The 22,808-nt window shown below is 37.9% G+C and overlaps 1 protein-coding gene and 1 long non-coding RNA gene across 6 annotated transcripts; one reads left to right on the top strand and one right to left on the bottom strand.

The window, feature by feature from the left end:
- Nucleotides 1–2,079: 2,079 nt before the first annotated feature.
- LOC111258737 (uncharacterized) lies at nt 2,080–7,624 on the bottom strand. Of its 2 annotated transcripts, none has more exons than XR_015310208.1 (4): nt 7,321–7,624; nt 3,877–4,176; nt 3,667–3,757; nt 2,080–2,193 (listed from the first exon to the last, which is right to left on the bottom strand). It is a non-coding gene; the product is annotated as an uncharacterized LOC111258737 (long non-coding RNA). The 2 variants fall into 2 exon arrangements; XR_002679163.2 differs by having other exon boundaries at nt 4,030–4,176.
- A 153-nt stretch (nt 7,625–7,777) lies between these two features.
- Nucleotides 7,778–20,193, top strand: Rh50 (Rhesus blood group-associated glycoprotein Rh50). Of its 4 annotated transcripts, XM_022830190.2 has the most exons (13): nt 7,785–8,054; nt 9,188–9,338; nt 10,350–10,521; nt 10,841–10,934; nt 11,030–11,315; nt 11,858–12,044; nt 15,678–15,780; nt 16,125–16,317; nt 16,606–16,797; nt 17,132–17,241; nt 17,816–17,958; nt 18,343–18,512; nt 19,253–20,193. In XM_022830190.2, the coding sequence occupies exons 5-13, from the start codon at nt 11,132–11,134 to the stop codon at nt 19,489–19,491; spliced, it is 1,521 nt and encodes a 506-aa protein (XP_022685925.1). In that variant the 5' UTR covers nt 7,785–8,054; nt 9,188–9,338; nt 10,350–10,521; nt 10,841–10,934; nt 11,030–11,131; the 3' UTR covers nt 19,492–20,193. The 4 variants fall into 4 exon arrangements, with proteins under 4 accessions (XP_022685944.1, XP_022685936.1, XP_022685925.1 ...); XM_022830209.2 differs by having other exon boundaries at nt 7,778–8,054; nt 10,841–11,315; nt 19,285–19,370; XM_022830201.2 differs by having other exon boundaries at nt 7,784–8,054; nt 10,841–11,315; nt 16,125–16,269.
- The last annotated feature ends 2,615 nt before the right edge of the window (nt 20,194–22,808 follow it).

Genomic DNA, 22,808 nt, shown 5'->3' with positions numbered 1-22,808 from the left:
ACAAAAAGCCAGCGAGCGACAAAGAAAACGCGTGTAATCAGAATATATCCCATAAATAGCACCATGGAGCGAGAACCGAGAGAAAAAGGTCCTACAGCATGCCTCTAAAGGCATGTCGATAGTGATAATACCGACATAATTATTTGGATATATTGTGCCGTCGCAATAAAGATAATCGTTATCAAAGCCGTGGCAAAGTGTTCTCAATTTGCGCTTACAGACTTTCCTGATCCCGAAAAAAAAGAGCTGATATAATAAGTGAATTCGCATAATTTCGAAGTATTCAAAGTAAGCCTTATCCGGCGCAATATTAGTACGGAACACTTTTCAACACTGTTAAATAAACAAAGGGTGAATATATCCGAAATATTTCGATGAATTTCCGCCGTACTTTGCCGAAATATTGAGCGCTAATTCAACAAGTTTTATTTACCAGTTTGATGTCGCACTTTACCTCCGAACAGGTGAGACGATACCAACTCACAACTGGTTCCGAATCTTCAATAATATATTAAATACTAAGTTTTTGCGGCACTTTTTATACTATGGTTACAATTTTGGGCCAGTAGTTTACGGAATGGATTTCATAAGGGATAACACAAACTCGTAACCGTTTATGTACGGCCGTAGAAATACTATTGAGTTTACTTTCTTGACCAAATGTTATTTAGAATCGCCTTCAGAGAAATTCGGATAGTTGCAGCAATGACTATGAGATCTTAATGTCAAGTGGTAAGGACGTTTAGTTTTACAGACGGCAAATACTAGTATACGCCAGTTATAAATAACGCATGCATAGACAATACTATACATTTCCAACAGCTTCTGTATTCGTCTCAGGTTGAATAACGGCTACCATCAAAAAGTTAGGTAACTAAATTATGTAAAGAAATTATCTAAGATTTCTCTGAAACAACAAGAAATATGTATAATACGAACACGTGTCTAAATCCATGTCTGAAGTAAATATAGTAGTAATTTTTTTCTACTTTTTCAGTACCTACAGTTTTCATCTCTATTCGAGTTTGTCATAGATAAGTTACATTTTTATATGTTTTTTTTTTGCATAGAATGGCAACTTCGTTTAATTATAATTATCCTTACAAATGCTGTCATATTCCTAATCTATGACCTGCATTAGCGCATTGAGAAATGATTCTAGAAAGTTTGCTGATAGACCCATATTTTAGAATTAGACGCGACATGAGGTTCAGCATAGTCTAGGAGTTATTCCACCAAATATATTTATTCTTAACAGAAATATAGAAAATTAGTCGAGCAGACCGATTGCCTTCAGTGCAACACATTACTGTGGATCCAGTTAAAAACAATATGTTTTCTGTTGTACCCTGTCTTCATACGAATTTATAAAAACATGCCGTATGGCAAATCATCTGCACTGGGCGCAACATGATTTTCGAGGAGTGCAATGGATCTTGGACTCATTATACTGACTATCCTGAGTAGATTTATCATGGGTTTATCTCAAATCGAACTTAATTATTAAGTTATAATAATAATAATAGTGCTTTGATGTATTTGCGCAAGCACATTTGTTAACATGCTGTGCATACGAGTAAGCCTTGATGCACCTTGATGAATTAGTTACAATAAAAAGCCGATGTTTTTATTATTCAAGTTGATTATCGGACGCCGATGACGGCTTATTATGTCGCTGTTCACAGAAGCTCAATTAAGAGGAACTTTCAGAAAGTCGAAGCGAGCACTTGTACACACGTAACGTACGAGTGTGAGAGCAAAATGCGAGCTAATCCTGATCTAGGCTCACCGACATCAACGAACAGAAAAAATCCACCCTGACACAGTAGACATGTTTAGGTAGACTACCTTTGTATGACAACATTCTGTCTAAATTGTTTGTCTACACCTATCAGATGCGAAGAGCCATCTATCTCTATAGAACTCAGCGGACACAAATACTTACCACAATTTAATCCGTTCAGCAATTGCTTGAGTCATTATTAAACATTGGCAAACTTTTTGTCACGAGATGACGGCAGCCATTATAGAACAATGTGTCAATCTTAAGGCCCATAATAGCCTACCTGTTTGAAGGGTGCGTTTTTCGGTTTTTACATTCGTTGCTTAAGCCGTTAGGCGTTGCTTCGGATGGTGTCTATGTCCAGATTTAAAATTGGACCACCAGGTCTTCCTGCGTATTGTTAATATCACCTAAAAATATGAAATTTAATAGAGCCACCTCGTATTGACGGGATTTGCTAAGGAGGTCAGTCTAAGTAGTACAAACGCATATTTGAGAAGCCTGATTGTTCATTGTAACAATTGCAAAATAGAAATTCGCTAAGTCTCAGGTTTGTGCGCCAGGACCCGATGGTTCGTGTTGTGCTTTCTATCACTGTAACCTTATTATGTAGAAAGGTTTATGTTTTCTATAGAAAGGACAAGGAGCTTATCTAACCATCCACCGGTGATTATTTTAAGTGCGTGACCCGAAAAGGCATTGACGGACTACCCTCGTCAGTCGCTAGGACTAGGTGTCTACAGAATTGCAGGCTTTTACTGTTCGTTTTTATCGCCATGGTTGTCGCACTCTACATCATCGTTTGAGAAGGAGCCAATGGTGAGGGAAGTGTGCTTTTGTGAGCTAAGTAACGATAAATCTAATAAGGCTTTACATTATATTTGTGACTCCAACATACTCCTGTCTGTGGGAAATTGGGTAACTGGTTAGAAGGACTGCAGGAGCATACACATTCTGTACTGTGGTGCAGAACACATAGCTCCGCGACGATGCGGAGGTGACGTGTTGATCTGTTAACCTTAGAAACACGTAAGGTAACCTAGGTTAAAAACCAAGTATAAGCAGAATTTGCTGCGTGCTCGAAAGAGCCAGCCAGCTGAAGCAGTGCTTCGCGGCAGTACCGGACGTAAAACTCCAGACATTCGAGTAGACGATATTAGCTATATGACGGTGTCGGGTTCGAATATCGAGGTCACCTATCGGATGTGTCAATTGCAGGCATTTTAAGCGTAACTTTTACCTACTTATAGGTACAGTGCCTGTTTGCCATGATAATTATGTCACAGCTGGATTTATATAGGCTGAAAACGTTAAGCGGTCTCCATAATTTGTACAGTTGAATATTTCCCGAGAGCTCTACATCGTATCGTTTCAAAAAAATGGGTCATGAGTAATGCGAGTCGCTTGGTAAGAACGTCAGCTTGGACGGCTGAACATACATTTAGAAAGAACAAAAATTGCTGGTCCAAGATTGGCCAGAGACATGCAATACAAACAGGTGCGACCAGGTTAAGACACAAAATCTGGAAGGAATTTTAGTTTCGATTGATTGACATCCTCTACAGAACTACCAATGGGGTCTATCGGGGACCATCTGTACTTATCGAATGGTTACATACATAAACAACTGATTCATTCGTCGTGCTTAGGTTTCTTAGGCTTCTGAGCATAGATTAAAGAGACTCTAGTTATTGTAGTAAAGCCATTCATGTTACTGGATCAAACGATACTAATGGAATTACTTATTATAGTAGTGAAATGAACCTCAGAAGTAGAAATGGAGAAACAATGCGAAATAGGTCAATGTCGACACAGAGGACGCGACTAAGTGAGTCCATGAAGCTGAACGGTTGCCGAAATCGTAAAGATAATGGTGGACATACTATTTGAAGACTGAAGTGTACCGACGAGCAAATAAAAAGGACGCTTCGCTTCTAAGGGAAACTGGCGTCTGCTGCACATGTGAGCCATCATCTGTAATAAAGGCGCACTCATATACGGAGTGAAGTCGTTAGAAACATGAAATCCGTCGGAAACAAAAGTTACGTACACACGTTATTCTACTGATTCGTACCAAGTTTAACCTAACTCACCCTTTGCTATACGACGTTGGCAGCTCGCTATTGCCTCGGGACGCACAATGTCGCCTGTAATTACGGCCTACATTTTTTTTTACAGCCACCTCTCTGAATTGAAGCGTACTATCCTACTGAAATGTTTGTTAATAACACTGTGTCATGTGTTACCGTTTCAACTTGATTCACCACAAAGTCGTCACCCAACGAAGCGTTGCTGGGAAGTTCTAGTTGTATGCGTGCCAATGCTGACCACGGTCCCACCCGATAATCACTCGATTATCTACTGCAGCGATCGAATATAAGGCGTCGTTGTACCTGAGGAACAAGCATGCCGAACGATATCGATGTCCTTAAGGGTGAGCGCTTGTTCAGAACACTGACTAACAATTTGTGTAATTTTAAGTGCATATATAACTCAAACGAATTGTTCAGATCCTAATTACACAGGACATACCCCCCCCCCCCCCCGGATCCTTCACAGCAATCGCTTCGGCAAAACAGCTTAATTTTATACCTCTAGTATCTTAAGATAATTTTCAATTTTATTGTTCTTTGAACCCGTATTATCAAACATGATGCTTTCGTATAATATATATTTAGCTGTATAATAAACGCTATTAATAGTCTTCAACCGGTATTACACAAGAGTATCAGGCTATTTGCCAATTCGAACCTATGCGGCACAATAAATAAGGACTTTTTTTCTTTTCGCTTAACAAGCGAAATACATATGGATTATTTTTTAGATTTGGCAAATCGAACGCAATTGTTCCCAGAGTTTGGCTCTGGGATCTGGGGAAATCGGGCTGTACTTAATATACGCCAGTTCTGCTGTTCTATGGAAGTCGTGATCGCATATCGTCGATGACGTTCGTTTGACTATTAGTCTTGAATCTAACAGTAAGTCTATCGTTCATGTGATGGCCTATGGCTGTGTCCTTAGACGTGGCCAGCCACAACCCTCGGCTACCTAAAAACAAAATGTTTCAAGCTTAGATGAGCATAGAAGCTCTTCGTTTTATGCTAGAAGGGGCCAGCCACCTGAAGTCCATCATGCAAAGTGTGGATAGTCAGTGGCAAAACTTTCTTGCCGGTTAACTTATGTGACAGATCATTTTGACTTTTCTTTTCTTCGAAAAATGCATTATTGAAAAACGCGATTGCATCATTGATCTTTGGGCTCATAAGGGGCTTGAGTTGAAGGAACTTGAATGTCTTGTTTTTAAAGATCCAAGATACAATAATGTGTCGACACGTATGTCCGAACTAATTCATGTTAGCAAAGAAAGCTATATATAAAGAAGAGCTAAACTTGCGTAATCTATATGTTTCTGTTAAAGAAAGCACGCTGGTTAAGCTGAAAGATTACAACAGGACATCCATTCAAGCGTTCCAAAAGTTACTTTTATCTAAATTTAATTTCCCTGCGAACGGAATAAAGCTAGGTAAAAACAAAAAAGAAGCTAGCTATACTAAACAACATCTATACAATTGTTAATGTACGAAATTTACAGATTAACTCTGTAGTAGAGGAATAGGGGTTCAGCACAAGCTGTCATACAAAGCTGCGAATCGGGAATTTAAGGCTGGTGCCTGTTAAAAGCAATAAAGCCTTTCTAGCTTTCTAATCTCGCTTTTTGTTATTTACTAACGAGAAAGATTTAGCACCGCTAAATCCTGCGCTTTTTCGATTACTTTTTATGGACAGTCGAAATTTAGGACATAAAGCCGAAATCAATGCTGCCACTGCGCTACTTTTCTGTAAATTCAAAAATTACCTACCTTTTACTACTGGTACCAAAAAACCGTAGGCCTCTCTTACAATAGCGATATAATGGCCTTGGATATCTGCACACCGTAATCTAGATCGTCGTAAATGCAATCCATTCAGTGATTATCTTTTATTGGCCAGTATTTTTTCGGTAATAACCAAGAAAAGTTCTACTAAAAGGACAACTTTAATTGAATTATAAACTGAGCTAGGTATCTGTGAATTTGGCCATTTCGAGCGCGCAAGATCTGTTGTTTTATTTGCTTAAATAAGCCAGAATTCGTGATTTAGCATCGTTTCTGCGTCAGAATATCTGGATGTCGTTGACAGTTATAACTACTGCTAGAGAACGTTGCGCCTTTATCTCTAATTCCTCCGAATTGAATAAACCCACATAATTGTGGTTATATACTTCAGTGGGGCAAATAAGTACATTGTTAGAGCTCTAGCGACTATACTCTGAGACGTTGCATAAAAAAACGCAAGCATGTCGCCAATTTAGACGCAGCGGCAGCAGGACTTTTCAGTCGATTGAATGGTAACGACTACAGAAGGTGCCATCGTATATCCACAAATTTATAAGGAATGTCAATAATAATAATAAAAAAACAGCCCTCAGTCTTGACAGGTATTCATAACAGTAGTCTGCAAGACTATATATATATATATGATATTGAAGATATAGATATTGATATAAGAAGATATTGTTATTTTAAGGTAATAAGTAGTAGTCCATTAAATCGGCGGGGAAATTCCGATGCGTATAAAAGTTGAACTGAGACCAAATCCTGGCTGGCGGCTTTGCAAAGAAACATGTCGTAGGTAAGTTGACATAAACCGTCAACAAAGTTCCGACCTCGTTCGTTCATCTTAGAGGCAATTGCCCTGCGATTCATGAACATTGCTGGCGTAACGGATATATTGTGAAGTTTTGTTGAAGTACGTTTGAACTAGATTCAAACATACTTTCCGCTAAATGATAAATATGCACTATATATTCAGAATCCGGAGACAAGCATAATGGTTTTTTTCTCAATTACGTTGATTTAAATACGAAGCAGCTCCGTTTGGTATAACCCTATTATGTCGTTCTATTTCTATAACATGTCGGCGGCGGCGGCGGCTGCTGCTGTTTTCGCCCTTTCAAATGACTACCAAGTAATTCTATTATCATTCATGTATCTTACACACTTCCTGAGTGTTGTCTAGCTCAGAAAGCTCTTATTGCACACGCAATACCCAAGTCCAGACGTAAACGCAAAACACAAATCATCTCCTTTATTACCAATTAAATAAAATAACATGTAAAGGTTATTAACATCTTGTTGTTATTAACTGCCCAGAAATCAATATAAAGCGTAACGCTCGGACAGCTACATACAATACAGAGGAAAACTTATCTTAGCAACTTATACGGCTGTATATGTATTTCTCTTCTGTCCAATAACAGTTCGACATGTATTCAAGTCAAGCTATTTTTAGCGACAGCACTTCAAGCGCTATGGTTTTGACAGTTTTTTTTTTTTTTTTTAGAAGAAACACTAACAGATCTAAAGTCAGAAATGATCGTAGCGGACAGGGAAGATGTACGTGAAAATTCTGAGGCGATATGCACAAGTGCATCTGTTTCGATTTTTAATGCAATACCATGGATTAGAGGTTGCTTAGACTGGGTCATAAAAACTTACCTATAGTTAGAAAAGGTGGGCAATAGATTCACTTTGAGAAAGTCCGTATTTATGTTTTCTTTTGTTTTTTTTAAGCAAGTCTTTAAAGCTTAATTTCATGGGTCCAGCAACGGCGCAGAAATTCACGCTTAACTTCTACTATGCGTACCGAATACAGGCTTTCAACGTATTAAATTATTATCATAAGCGATGCCAATAACTTACATCTTGACGTATTATATATACTCAAGCAATTTCATTACTCTTATTAATGTGTCTGAACATGCGTTTTTTAAATATCAAAACACTGCGGATTATCTCCATAAATGACTATGTTTTTAGTGTAATTTAGGGTGTCAGCGATTCTGCTCTGAAGAAAAAATCACAAATACCTATAGTGGAAAGAAGAAATAAGAGAGGATTGAATTTCCGCTCTCCTAGCCATAGATGCTCATAGAGATAGACTAGCGGACGATAAATCAACGTTTTTTGTTTCACTATTTGGACTTGAAAAGTTATATGCTTGGAAGTTGCTGTAAAGTGATCTTGAAAGTTACAGTAGAAGCTACTTTTTAAAAAGGAACGCAAAGTGCGCGGAAGTCAGTAGGCTGGAACGCAGCCTAGACGTGAATTTGTATGCGATTACTTGCTCACTTGTATCAAATAGAACGCGAGACACTTCACTTTAGGGGGGTTGACACGCTCGAATTGAGACTGCAGAATAGCTGGAGGTCGTTCAATTCAATCGTTGCAAGGTAAGTGCTTCTTTTTTAATCTAGTGCTGCGACCATAACTTTTGGCTCTGACATGATTAAATAAAAAATAATAGACCTAAATAGAGCTAAATTCGAATTGTTTCTGTGAACTATATATACTGTAGGGTATTAGATAGATAGGATCAACTGAATTCTTACATTGGATTTAGTCAATCTATAAATAAAGTTCTATGCTTCGACTAAATCCCGCAATATGAAGACAGAGAGTAAGGCTGTTCAATCAAGTTTCGTTAATTGACCCTTACGAGGACATAGACGTTCATTCAGGCTGCATTTCAAAAAGAAAAATGATACACCCACTCAGCCACCGTCTCAAGGTACGGTAACGTTGTCAAACAACGCCATTGACCGTTATAGCATGCACATATCGTAGATTTAGTAATCACCTTCGGCAATGCTCAACCAGATTATCATTTACAAGTTCCCAACGTTCCGATTCGACCAACTATGAACGGAGCTATGAAGCTATGAACGGAATGGTGTTTCGAAGCCGAAGTGTCTACGAGGCTAGCAGTATCTAAAACAGGCTTCTGTAGATGATTGTGTCCAGCTGTACTATTTAAATTGTATGAATAGATGTGTAGCTACGGTAAAGACACTTGTTTTCCTAAAGCGCTTTCTTGACTGGGGCCTGCGGACATCGTTCCATAACGCACGTTATCATGCAATGTGTCGTAAGAGATTCTTACTATAAGAAAAAAACTTTTCAACTGCAGATGTCATTTCTGGCGGTTGCATTTATTTAACATAACCGTTACCAAACGCAGTGACATCTTCAATAGTAGACCTAAACCACTCAATAATCATTTTCAAAATATTCCTCCTGGAACGCGCGAATAGCCTTCTGAACAGTAGCTGCTGTGTGTCAAGTGGTACTGGTAAATGTGCTCTCGTCAAAGAGTCGCTTAAGTACGCTTTTTACAAAAAAAAAAAAAAACAGCATAAACATAATTTCAGTAAAATCCATTTTAGGCTGAGAGCAGGCAAGTTAAAACAAACCGCTTGAAAAGTGCAAAAGCCCAAAGAAGAGATTAACTGTTATAACTTATATGAACGACACAGTTATCAATTGATATTTGAAATGGTCGTTAATTTTCGCGTCAAAAATACAGGTGTTTCAAAAATGGCTTTTCGGACCCTTTGGTGAACTCCTAAGCGTTTTCAATGGGAGCTTTCCAGCTTGCCTCATCGAAACATTCTTTGAATGTCCAAAGGCCGCACAAAAACGAGCAATAACCTACGGCGTCTACTTCGAGAAAAAAGGTAATGTATGATAGGTGCACTCTACCGGTAGAATGACAAAAGCGCACTTACTCATGTGAAGCAAATGCTCGGTATTTAGCTCCGGAAAGGCTTATTTCCCAAATAGCTGCCTCACTCGACTCCACATTTGAAATCTATGAAAAAAAATACAGTATCGTTATGGACAAACAATTAAGTGTCGTGGTTTTTATCATAATGCCTATCATTAGCAGATATCAAGAAGGGATGCGGTACTGGACTGAACTATAACTACCGAAGCCAAGGAAATATTATAAAATATCGACCGGCTGATATAAATCTCCGATAACAACTGGCAGTGCCTAAATTACTACGTCATCGTTCGTTTTTTCAAAGCAATGACTGACCAAGGAACATTTTTAAGACATAAAAGCGCACTAACAGTTTACTGATCATAAATAAATTCCGCAATAGCCTTCATTGACACAACCACCGTAGATCTGCCAGTGCGATTGTAAAATCGAAGGACTTGTATACGGAATATGCTTACTACAGGTAAAGTTTATGCTAGGTGGCCAGAGCGACTGGATACGACTTATTTTTCATACCATATATGAAACTATGCCGTCAAATGTACGACTATTATTGTTGATGTCGATCTTTTTGAACAGTTTGATACCGTTGCATATAATGCCGACACGTCCAAAGACCGACAATACAGGCGCCCGTTATCGAGCAAACTGAGACAATCAGATAAGCCTACGGGCAAGTGATTCGATGTTTAATAATTTAATAACCATGTAACAGCCACGAGCCTTGTTGGCATATTTGCATTTACTACATAATCTACCATAATATAGATCACTTTTGGTTAATCTCCAAAGAATCTCGGCAAATTCAGTGGTAATCGATTAAACTTCGCATTCACTTAATGTTATGGTTTGTCCTTCCGGTGTTCCTCCGTATTTTTATTCGTTCTTTCACAGTGCATCAACATTTACATTTCTTGCTTATCTTTAACACGAGGTACGCTTCGCGATTGTTTGCTTTCAGAGTAAATCGATCGGCTCTGTCCTTAGAGCTCAGTGAAATAAACGCTCAATTGATAAACCAACTAATGTGTTGTTCGGTAACACGTTGATTGAAATGATATTGTTGCGAGGGTTTCTGTAGTTAGCAGATCAGCGGAACGTCACGCCTGCGACGTCAATCGAGCTATAGAATTGTAGGTGGCTTAAAAAGACCCATGGAGAAATAATGACATGCAATTACTCTTATCGGTAATAACGTGCCTCTCGAGCAGCATATCCAGATATTGAGCCTAACTATTGTTTACATGACTTATAATCATCCATATTTTTAAAATTAAGTTATTCAGGTCGTCTATTCCTTCCACTTATACAGTAGTTCGGTCTAATAATCCTCTGATTGTTCTATGACAATGAATGATTAATAGTGAATGGCTGTGATAAATGTGACGACTCTAACAAAGACTTCCTATCCACTGATGTGATTTATTTATATGTTCTTCATTTGTGCTTCAGTGTGAACTCAAAATAGACCAGAGTAACATGCCGACCACGCAACACATCGGCGTCAGTTATTCTTTCCCTGTGCCTGCTTGTTATATCGTACACGGTAAGAAATACGTTTGCCAGTTATCACATGTAGTCCAATGAATTTATACAAGTGTTTCGAGTCAAAGACAAAAGAGTATTTGTTTCCACTTGAAGCTGCGCGTTGAGCGTCCTGCAATAAAAACGTCGACCGGCCACCAATCTACAGCTGTCTCAACCCAGATTTTTCTATGGTGGTATCTTAAATATACATAAAAAATGGAACGGAGAAAAGGAAACTTCTCTGCGGCTTTGATCGTGATCCAGCTGGTGCTCACCCTGTTAACGGTATTTTTCGTCAAGTATGACGAAGAGGCGGACGCTACAAATCCAAAGCACTCGTACAAGCGACCTTTTGGTGGAGCCGATCCTCAAGATAATCCAATTGAGAAATTTTATCCAAGTAGGTTTTTTTTTCTATCTTATTTTACTAGTTTGACGCTGGCAAGTATCTATCGATTCTGCTCCTAGTCAGGAGCATTACCGGCTCCAACAATAAACTTCTTAAATAATCTTCAGAATGATAAATAATCGAAAATTAGTATCAACTGCATTATTCGTAAGTTTGAAAATAAAACGTAAACGTCTTTATCACAGTTATACAGAGCTCTGTGCTAATTTCGAATAAAGCAACCAAGTAAATAAAGAAACCTTCCTTTATTCATTAGGAAGCTTTCGAGTTCTTCTTTCTCCTACTTTGTGTTATTCTTATAGCTTACTGCTTTAGCCGAAAAAAAAAAAAATTTGAATTTCTAAGTGGTAACATGTTCTAGTTCGTATGCGTCAAATATTAAGGCTGATACTTTTAGCATTGTCAAGCCAGCTAATAAATACGATTATATTGTAAATAATAATTTAAATCTATAAGTTTTCAACGAGGTTATCAAGTGTTATATTCTAATCAGGTGTATTTTACTTTTACCCTACTGGCTCGGTGACCTGTAGTGTTTCAGGATATAAACGTTATGATTTATGTCGGTTTTGGCTTTTTAATGACCTTTTTACGACTTCATGGATTCACTGCGACGGGATACACCCTATTGTCAAGCACCATTGCAATGCAGACCTCTATCCTAGTGCGTGGGGCCCTAGACGAAGTCCATAACGGCTACATATCTCTTGGTGTTGAAAGGTAGGCAGACAGATCCTGAAATTTCTTCCTAAATATATATTGGGCTCATTAGCTTAAGATAGATAGAATCTAGATACTATGTAGTTCTGAATTATGAACAAACTAATTTTGTTTTTAATGTGCATTTCGCAGTAACGGCAACTACACAATACTCTTGGCAGACTGAGGCGTCTGCTAAGAAATTTATTACGCGAACAAAACGTACCTAGCTTTATAAATGTACGATTTACTGGGTTTAGTACGCAATAGCGGAAATACTTTTATGCATTACAAAAACTCATATCTAGAATGCTTGTGCCTCGACAGCTAGATTCAGGATAGATTCGTCACGTAATAATGTGGGAAAAAAACGCCAGCTATTGGACAAAATCTAAAAGTACAAGGGTCTTCCATTTAATTAGTTTAGATGAAACAAAATATGAACCATTAGGTCTATCTACGTGGAACTTTAGATCGTATGTCATGGTAATTTAGGCACTTAACGTTTGTTGTATTTAAAACCATGAAAAAGCACACTGGAGATATAGCATCATTACTAATGTTGTGATAAAGCGAAACGCTAATATAGTATTTCTACATGCATGTGTTCAGAGAGAACCTTATACGAAGATGATTTAGCTGTTTCGACGTGCAGTGGTAGATCTGTCTGTGCTCTATCTTGTTACGCTTTGTAGTACTATATATATATATATATATATATAAAGCTATAGCGAGATTTGTAACGTTTATAAAAGAAACGATAAACGGTCAAGCGTATTGTTTATCATGTCAATGTACCGCTTATGATTAGCGGTCGACGATCTTCATGGGTTACGCACAACAAATGTCGAAGCATTTTCACAGTGGTCTATTTTCATACAAACCCATTTTTAGGGGTCGCACATTTGTCTAAATATCTAATTTGTACAACACGTTATAACGTTAAATCGAATTTTTATCTTTTTCTTAAGAAGAAGGACTTTCTAAGAAGAAGGCTTAAGAAGAAGAAGGTGGTCACAGTGTGAATCGAAAAAGAAGTCGCTAAGTAGTAGCTCATCTGGAGGCTAGATGGGATGCCAGATGGCGACCAGTTTGTTTATTCGGTTACAAGGAGTAATGACCTTTCGATTTTTTATAGTCGTTTGATCCTCTCACTGTGACTGTGGTCTACAGTGCTTCTTTCTTAGGAAGCGGTACTTAATGGAATAATCGTATCTTAGATGATGTTAGCTGGAATAGACTGACCTATCAAATATCTTACAAGGAAATACGGCATTTTGGTTCCTGCATGCTGCTAAGTAAATGCCATGTCGTAACATTTGGGTCTAACTCAGCCCGCTGTAGTCTGGATAGTAGTTCCCAGCCGACCCGACACATGACATTTCCTCTATAGGCTGTATTATCCATATTTATAGGAAGCGTAAGCTACTCGAAGCATTTAGCGACACCACGACGATGTTTCCATTTGCACCTATAAATATGAAGTTTAGGTATCTATCAATTAAGACGGTAACTAAGCCCATGCACAAGTGTGCCTAGACTAGCAACCTAAATTATTCTACACGATTTATAAAACTAGTAGATAATTTTTAGCTTCTTCTATTAATAAAAATATTCTTACAGGTGGCGAATGTCAAGCTGCAGATAGCAGTTCTACAGCGAGTTTAGGATATGTACAGCCATATTTCACCATACAATTAACAACAATACCACACATTTAACGTAAGACTAGCCTTGCGATAGCACAAAAACTGACGTAAAAAACAAAAATCCCCAAATGACGGAATCGCTTAACTGAAAAGTCTCCATACAAGCTGGGAGCTTATTTTCCTGCCAGTTGTATTCCTTACGTTTTCATTTATTGTATATCTACGTTTGTATCACTCTGTATTCGTCATCTCATCATGCCGGCCTATAGCATACAATTCCAGCTAATCATTGAGGGATTCATGTTATCATGTGTAAGTACTAATTTTAATAACTGAGCACCGATACTTAATCATCCGCTTGTCCGTCTTCGCAATAATGTCCAACTATAATAGATTGTCTCACCGATGTTTCTCTTTCTAAAGAACACTACCAGAAAAAAAGAAAAAAAAAAAATGTTCTACCTGGTATTCGCCAAGTGTCTATTGTGAACATCGACTACGCTGCTCACCGCCGCTTCGTGGCGAGGTGGGTTAAACACCTACTTCGAATTAATCTAGCGATTAGGCGCAGGTTCAAATCCGGTAGGTGACTGTGATGAAAAAGGTACCGAGGTTTCATTCGCGGTTTCCGACAGAGGGCTGGGAAGCTCAAAGATGTCTAGCAACGTCTGAGTCGCCATCAACCACACGTTTTTACAAATGTTTAATATGCAAAGAATATAATTTTCCATTGATTAGGCTAGACGTTTTATTAGCAAGGCTAACTACATTCTGCCGAACGCACTTATGATAATTTTTTAACAAACTAATTTAATGGAATAGCGGTGTCCATTGTTGAATTATGTATAAGTTGGTCAATCCGTATAGAATGGTATTGTTCACCTCAGTGTCGACATTTTGAGCCTCAAGTTAGCCACGATGTTTTTTGGTCAACTTTAATTTGAGACATGTTGTTGTCTTGACCCGCACGCTTTTGTTTGAATGAATTGAAAGTATTTAGATGGCAACCAACACACTGAGAAAGGAACTTATTGTTTCTTGTTAGTGGTTTTCTCGATGTACAAAGTAATACGAATGTACGTATATAATTATTGATAATAATAGTAAGATTAGATCGACCAGAGTATCCTATTCATAAAAAAATGTCTTGCATAATTGTCTGAATTTACTTTAATACTATATATATATATATTAATACAATACCGCGTACAATGTATGCGCAGTTAATAAATACGTCGTATAGTTTTTTATCCCACACCCTTTGTCGGTTCGGTCTGCTGGATATGCGTTTCATGGACGGAAACGAAACTAAAATAGGCCTCTGTTTCCAACAGTCACATACCATCTGGCGGGAATATTCAAACAGGCATACTTTAATAATAACAAAAACACACGGTGCTGATAAAACAAATTACACTTATAATTATTAATTTTAATTTCACAAAAACACTAAGAAACTACATATGGAGCTACAGAAGTCAGCGACCTGGTTCTCATATATCGGCTTCCATTTTAATACTTTCCCTTCAGGTAAATAATCGCTTGTTGCCATGGAAACGTCGGTTCGAAACATAAAACGAATCTAAAAATATTACGAAAAAAAAAAAAGAACCGCATTATTGGACCAGCTGTGCAAGTTTATCGGTATTGCAAGCTGTAACAAATGGTAGCTCCATACAGTCGGGAAATAATTCACTTAAATGCCACACGCCTAGTATCGAGCATTTAATGATTTTTTCCTATTCTCCAATTCGTTTTGAGTTAACTAATACAATTTATTAGTAGCATATCTGCTACGCCTACTCAAAAAAATTCAATGTAGTTAATGCGATTAAATATTAAAGTAGGCTTATTTATTAAATATAGCGTACTATCCACATATGTATATTGCATTTCTTACTGTTACTGGTATCTTATATACGAAAAAGTTCGGCAGCTATCGTATTTAAGTGGAGGTTTAAAGAAAATTAAAAAAAAAACGTATAAATATCTTTTATTTTTTCAGAATTATCGAAGGTTTGTTTTCATCCACCGCCGTGTTGGTGTCGTTTGGAGCTATTATTGGCAAGATTTCGCCACTTCAACTTATCGTTATGACCGTCATAGAGGTTCGTATTCATCTGCCTTAATGTGTGAACACGTATTGGCGTGTTCTCGTCCATTTGTAGCTATGTTCGCAGCTTGAGTATATTGAAAAATGGTCGAAGCACCATTTGACATTGTCCTTATAGCGGCTAGGACCAGGAAAAATGGGAAAAGTCAGAATAGTAAAATACTCTGTAGTATAATTCTGAAAACGTATGTGATGAACAATTCCAGGTAATATAAAGGCACTTTATGATCGGGTTACAGGCCATTTGACAAGGTACCTACCGTCAATGCTAGTGTAGGAAAGCTCTCAATGCATATGAATTAATTATTACATGTTCGTTAAAATCCTTTTTTGCAATAGGTGGTGGTATTTGCAATAAACGCACACTTGGGCATGGTCGTACTCCAAGCGGTCGATGTAGGAGGCTCAATGTTCCTTCATACATTCGGAGCCTATTTTGGCCTTGCTCTGACATTTGTGCTGTATCGCAAAGACGCTAAAATAAGTACGAAAGAGGAGTCCAGTAGGACTTCTGATATATTTGCTATGATTGGTTAGTGGACAATTTCCGCTTGTAAACAACTAACTACGAAATTAATATTTTGGAAATATATTGAAGTGTTCACATGTATTTCTTACTTAATCAAAATGTCTTAACTTTAGTAAATGTAGCAAATATAAGTAAGTTCCTGTTCTCCTTTTTCCGCCCGTGAGCTGAAGAGGATTTCACAAAGATAAAACGAAACGTATTGTTAAACCTAAATATCCTTGGTCTGTTTTTTCCGGGGACTTAACTGACGGTTCTATTACGACGTTGGGCTTACCTTGACCATGGTTGTAGGCACGCTATTTTTATGGATGCACTACCCATCGTTTAATGCCATTTCGGTGGAAGGTGATGCACGACATCGGGCGGTGCTTAACACGTACATGGCGCTGTGCGGCAGTTGCGTGACTACGTTCGCGCTTTCTTCCCTAACCGATGAGCACAATAGACTGTCAATGGTACACGTGCAGAACGCCACCCTCGCAGGTAACAGGAGACATTAACCAATTGCTATCAATGGATTATTTCTTCAATGGCACATACGTGAATACCACTATTCTCGAAATGTTGCTGAAAGCTACTTGATGTAAGTTATGATTAATAAAAGCGACTTTTCGTGAAGTTATTCCAATTGGATACCATTTGAATCGAAGTCACCATGTGGAAGGACGCTCAATGGCTTTTATTATTACTTTAATTCATTTTTATAAGATTGATGACGTTAGATTTGGAAGGTCGCCATAGAAAACAGGCTAATAGATAGTAGTCGAAACTATATAAAATATGAAATTTCAATTTACGGAATATTTCTAATATTTAGGTGGCGTAGCAATAGGTTGTACGGCAGATATGATGATACACCCTTACGGTGCTCTCATTGTTGGACTTGGTGCAGGAGTTATTTCTACACTTGGATATCGATATTTGCAGGTATCTATACCATACATAGAGTCGAAATATTTGACTAAGAATGGCTAGTTCGGGATACGGGATTTAATACAAGTCTGAGCCAGCTCATGAAACGTAATGCAAATATACGTTGCTACGGTACTCTACCAAACGACAATTGATTTGTAGGTTTGAGCAGCTCATTTTGGCTAGGATCATGTTCAAGTAAGAAGTGATTCGGAGGCTTTTCCGTTAAAGCCAATTTTTTTCGTCAAAACATAATTAACAATATATTAGTATAGTTCATTCCTCAAACGAATATGTAGGATAGACATTTCTTATATATTACTCGTTTCTATGGATCATTTTAAATAAGTACCAGACTAATTTCTTATCGTTCATCAAACTACAGACGCTTTACGAGCCTAAGAAGATTCAGTTCGATGAACGATAAACCCCGTGATGTCTGCAACCGGAATCGTACATCTCAACCGATGTTCGTACATCTCAACGATATTCCCAACAATGCAACCTAAGATCGCATCTAATGGTCATCACAATATCTTCCATTTTAAACTATTGTACGTTTACTATGAATTCGTTTTTGCGTTTGTAGCCTATGCTTCTGCGTTACCGAATTCACGATACATGCGGCGTGAACAATCTTCATGGGATGCCTGGAGTTTTCGGCGGTATCATAGGGGTTATTGTCGCTGCCAGCGCCGACTACACCCACTATAATGACCAGCTTTATGAACGGTACGAATGTGAAATAGATAGGTTCATTTGTAGCGGTGGATTTCGAACGGAAAAATTCGAAGTGTGTATATTCACCATCTCAGTTTAGGCTGGTGCATACTGTGATCGGTAAATTACAATGCCAAGGTTGGCCATATTCAGCCAAAAAAGACCAGATCAAACCATACTTCTTAACTCTAATAACCATTCGTCATATAAGAAGTTTCGACCGAACGAAGATTCGACTTATATATTTTTGCACAGAAACGCTTCAAATAAATCTCATTATGAAAGAATTTTTCACTTGCCAATATAATATATATAATAATAAGAATAAAAACTGATTTGTACTAAGGAAACTATTTATCAATACCCTAATGTATCTTTCATATCTGTATATACTAGCTACCCGGCTCGAGCTCCTGTCGCTAACAGCACTGATCTGAAAGAAGCCCAACAGCTAAACACAGATCTTGAGGCCGGCCTGGGGCTATCAGGACGAGAGCAGGCCCTTCAACAGTTAGCCGCTCTTACAGCAACCCTGGGGATTGCGTTAGTTTCAGGACTTCTAACCGGTAAGATCAGCACTTCGATATAGTTGAATAATAGATTGTTTTTTTTTTTTTTAATAATAGCAATTCATTGTTAAAATGCATTTTCTCAAACTGGATATACAAGATGAGTCACAGTCTGTTTATAGGCCAAATATTTCCGCAGCGTCTAAAAGGTCGCACAGTTATTATGTACGCGATCCCATAGGTAATAATAGAGCGTGTACAAAGTGTAACACGTTCTTGTGATGTTTGAATGAGCACTGAAAACTCAAGGAAAGAAAACTGCGCTAGTTTTTGGACCCAGAACTGAGACCCAGGGCAAGCCCAGAAGAATACGTTGCCTTATTTCTTCTCTATCCTTCTTATTTATTAAGGCTGAGTGTGTTTTAGAATAGTCCGAATGCGTCACAGGTCGGCGTTGTCAGCTTGTAGGCTTTTATCTTAAATCACACGCCTCATTTTCTGTTACTTTTTTATTGAAGAACTGGACCAAGCTCAATAAGAATGTTATTATGTGCAAATATTTTTAGACAAACAGCGCGTATATAAGGCATGCTTAAGGCGGATACGGTATTTGTCGTTCAGTAATGAATCATACTTTTATCTATTTTCAAATCTGACCATTAACAAGGACAAAAGCGACTTAATTTTTGTTTTATACTCGTTTTTGTTGCGTCTAGACTTTTTCGAAAAAAAAATTCTTTCTTTTTTCGTGGTTTCATGGAAATTATGAAATACTTTTTGGTGGAATCAATGTGCAGGATTCATCCTAGCGTTGCCACTGTTCAATCAGATCGAAGGTGAAAATCTCTTTGATGACGAACTTCATTGGGAAGTGCCTGAGATCAGTGAGGACGATTCGATCCTACGACCAAAGCCTCTGGAAATGCTGTCGACGCAGGTAATTAGACGGCACACGAATAGCTACAGCCAAGATCAGGGAACGGGTGGAACGAAGGTAACGTCAGAGGACGTCAACAACACAAGCGTGAAGTTTTAAGGCAGAATTTGTGGGGTTTCATACGAAGTATAGCCTTGAATTACTTAGACACAGCTAGAGAGATCTGGTGCTGTGAGTTATTATCGTCCAGCTTAAACATTACTAAGCAAGCAGCTCAGATGAACCCAAAAAAGTCGAATTACAATGGAAAAGACAGAATGAACAGACGTCTGCTCTACTTACAATATGCGTACATTCGATGTAATTGCCGGCATAATAAAAACGTTAAGTAGAGTTAAGCCAACGGGATATCGTTTGGGTATTCTGCTTATCGTACGCGGGTTTTTAGTCTAGCCTATTCTAGATAAATCAACGTATTCATCTTTTCTTCCGAAAGCTGCCAATAGTCAATCATCCTATTTACCACAATTAAAACTATATCTTTATATATATATAGATCTTTCTGGTCGAAATAATTGCACGAGTGTCTACCCATTCAACCTTGAATACACCGGTCCTATACAAAAAGTCATTAGATTCAAGTTATAAAAACAATGTACGAACGTATAGCTCTGAAAATATAGTGAGTAACAATGTGCGTATAGTAGACGGATAGTTTTTATACGGCCAACAAAGTAGACTTCCGCGCAAAATGGACAATTCAGGCAAAGTATCCCGTATATGTTTACGATCCATGTTGGTATATCAAGATGTGAGAACTGCTTTACATAACTAAATAAAGATGATCGAATTAAATATTAAGCCTGTTCATAAATTTGTTTTTCTATTACTCCGCAATATTTTCCATGTTGCTAACCGTAGAGGCGTCTACTACGAGCCAATCGAGTGGTAATAAATCGTAGTAAACAGTAGTGTATTATAACCATTCCCGAAAATGCAGACTCAGTTAGCGTTGTGATCACAGCGGTCATTTTTAAAATAAATAATAATTTAAGCCATATGTAACATGACGAGCGAATTGGAGGCAGCGTCGACGTATACGTTATTTTTAGCGTTTCTATATCACGAATCTTACTTTTAGATTCAGCAATCTTCAATATAAAGTGAAAACAGAGTCCTCTTACTAGACTTTAAAGTTCTTTAATTTCGTTAAAGGCTGTCATTATCCCGAGGGATTACTAAGACTTTTCTAAAAGTGGATATACTTTTGGCTAAGTTAAAAAAATAGATGGATAGCATCTTAGGAACGAGATCAAAAAATTGTATCATTGCAGAATACCTAGGTCCGAAGTAAATAACACATTTAACCGATCGATGATCTTTACCGTAGTTAGCCTATGTGAATACGAAGTAAATCCGGAGATATCTACTTAAAGCGCTCTTATTACCTGCTGAGCTCTCCAGTGCGACAATTTTATACGTACAAATTTTGAGGGGGTCTGATGAAGCAAAATACGTTTCAATCGTAACTGAAATCGCCGTTCCGTAGCAAATTGTAGAGGATTTTTGGACAACGTACAGAACATGGGCAACTCGCTAGCCAATTATCGCTACCAAAGCGCACACCTACCTCGACTTTAATTCAATCGTTGAGTAAATTAGACCTTATCAAAGAGTGCGTAATACGTATATGCCTTCAGAAGTGAAATTAGTAAAGGTACTAAAGCACATGCGTTTTATGAAAATAAAAGACCGACCTATGATGCTAAGTATTGGCAGGACAAATCCGAACCCCAATACAGCATACCTGGGTAGCTTCTTATAAACGCTTTTGGGCGTATTTTTGTAAAATATCACTGAGCAAGCAAGAAATCGTCGTTCGAGAAATGAGAATGATTTCGATAGCTAGATCTATTACAGCTTCGAGATCTAGGCTTGAATAGATAGGGTAATAGCCTACCATCGGCGTGTGCGTTATAGCGCAAATGCTATCTACTTCTATCCAAGTATTTTATAAAGCATCAAAAAAAAAGCCTCAAGACGACAGTGTGCGAAAAGTAGAAGTGATAGAGTGGCTCAAACAGTTTTTGAGGAACCGAATACTTAATTCTATGTGTGTCTACTTCGCTTTCACGGTATTGGCTCTAATGAATGTGATGTTCCGTGTCTACGTTTCCACGAAAAATACGAATTTAACTATAATGAGTATGCTTCTATTTACTTTGGCTAACTTAGACATGAATGTGGCCAACCTCCAGAACCGTTATCTACCTATAGATAAAAAGATGTATGTCTGCATAAAGAAATAACGCATTTTATCCTCGTAGCCATTAAATTAGCACTTTAGATTTTCATTCGTCTCATAAATGAACTATTTCAATTTACGAGATACTGTACGATGCTAATACCACAATCTCTCCATCTGACAGACATCTCTAGGACGGCTATTGGCTTTCCCTCATCTTCGATATCTGTGTTCTAGCGGAACACCACTATGCCATTAATTTCCTTCGACTCTCAAAGATTTCAATGAAATGACCCAATATATCGAAATCAATATGCACAATCCCAACCTGTTCTTTGCCTTCCTTTCTGCCAGGCTGTATTTTCTGTGTGGAACGCCGGCCATACGGAACAAAAACGTTCACTAACGTGAAGTTACATTCTGGCATGATGCTTTATCTATGTCGCACACTGGAAGAGCTGAGAGCTATTTGCCGAGGCCCGCTGCTTCATCAACATGGCTCGTGTCACATCAGAAGTACTTCTTCATTTCGATTTTCCTCTTAGCGAATACCGTCTTAAAGTGCCACATCCCTTCTCAATGGCAAACCTTTGTAATTGTACGGATACTGGACATCGCGGCTGTGGTCAGCCTAGCGCTTTTTTATAGGATTTATTTTCTAAGGAAAATGTATGAAGGCTTAATTTCTGTTTTCGATTGCTTGGTTCAAGAACAATAATTTTTTAAATATTTTTAAAGTCGAAAAATTTCTTCCACTTTTTGCTTACGTCTGCTTTGTTCTACAGGTTTCGATATATATATATATATATATATATATATATATATATATATATATACGGCATATTTGTGTGGGCTATAACAATGTGGCAGTTTCAATGATTGTTTTAAAAGACGCCGGGCAACTTTTCGGAGTAAAGCTTACTGATTGAGAGGGTCGAGTCATTGTGAGTTTAGATACTTGTGTTCTCTGGGTAGTATCTATATATATATATATATATATATATATATGCATAATACAATATGTATATAACATAGAGCGCACGGTGTTCTCAACATTACGTAAATAATCAGTACGGCTGACCGGCACGTTACAACTGGATTCCACATAGGGGCAGCTAGCTAGTCCAATGAGTAACATTAGTTAGCGTCATAACGCGATGCAATACCATCTGCGGATATTAGATAGATCCCTAGAATCAGATCGGTTAGCCCAGCAAGCTCACTTTGTACG

The sequence above is a fragment of the Varroa jacobsoni genome, unplaced genomic scaffold (genome assembly GCF_002532875.2).
Source record: "Varroa jacobsoni isolate VJ856 unplaced genomic scaffold, vjacob_1.0 scaffold_23, whole genome shotgun sequence".
Taxonomy (NCBI): Eukaryota; Metazoa; Arthropoda; class Arachnida; order Mesostigmata; family Varroidae; genus Varroa; species Varroa jacobsoni.
The sequence above is the reverse complement of the archived record's forward strand: the minus strand, read 5'-3'. Positions and strand labels throughout refer to the sequence as shown.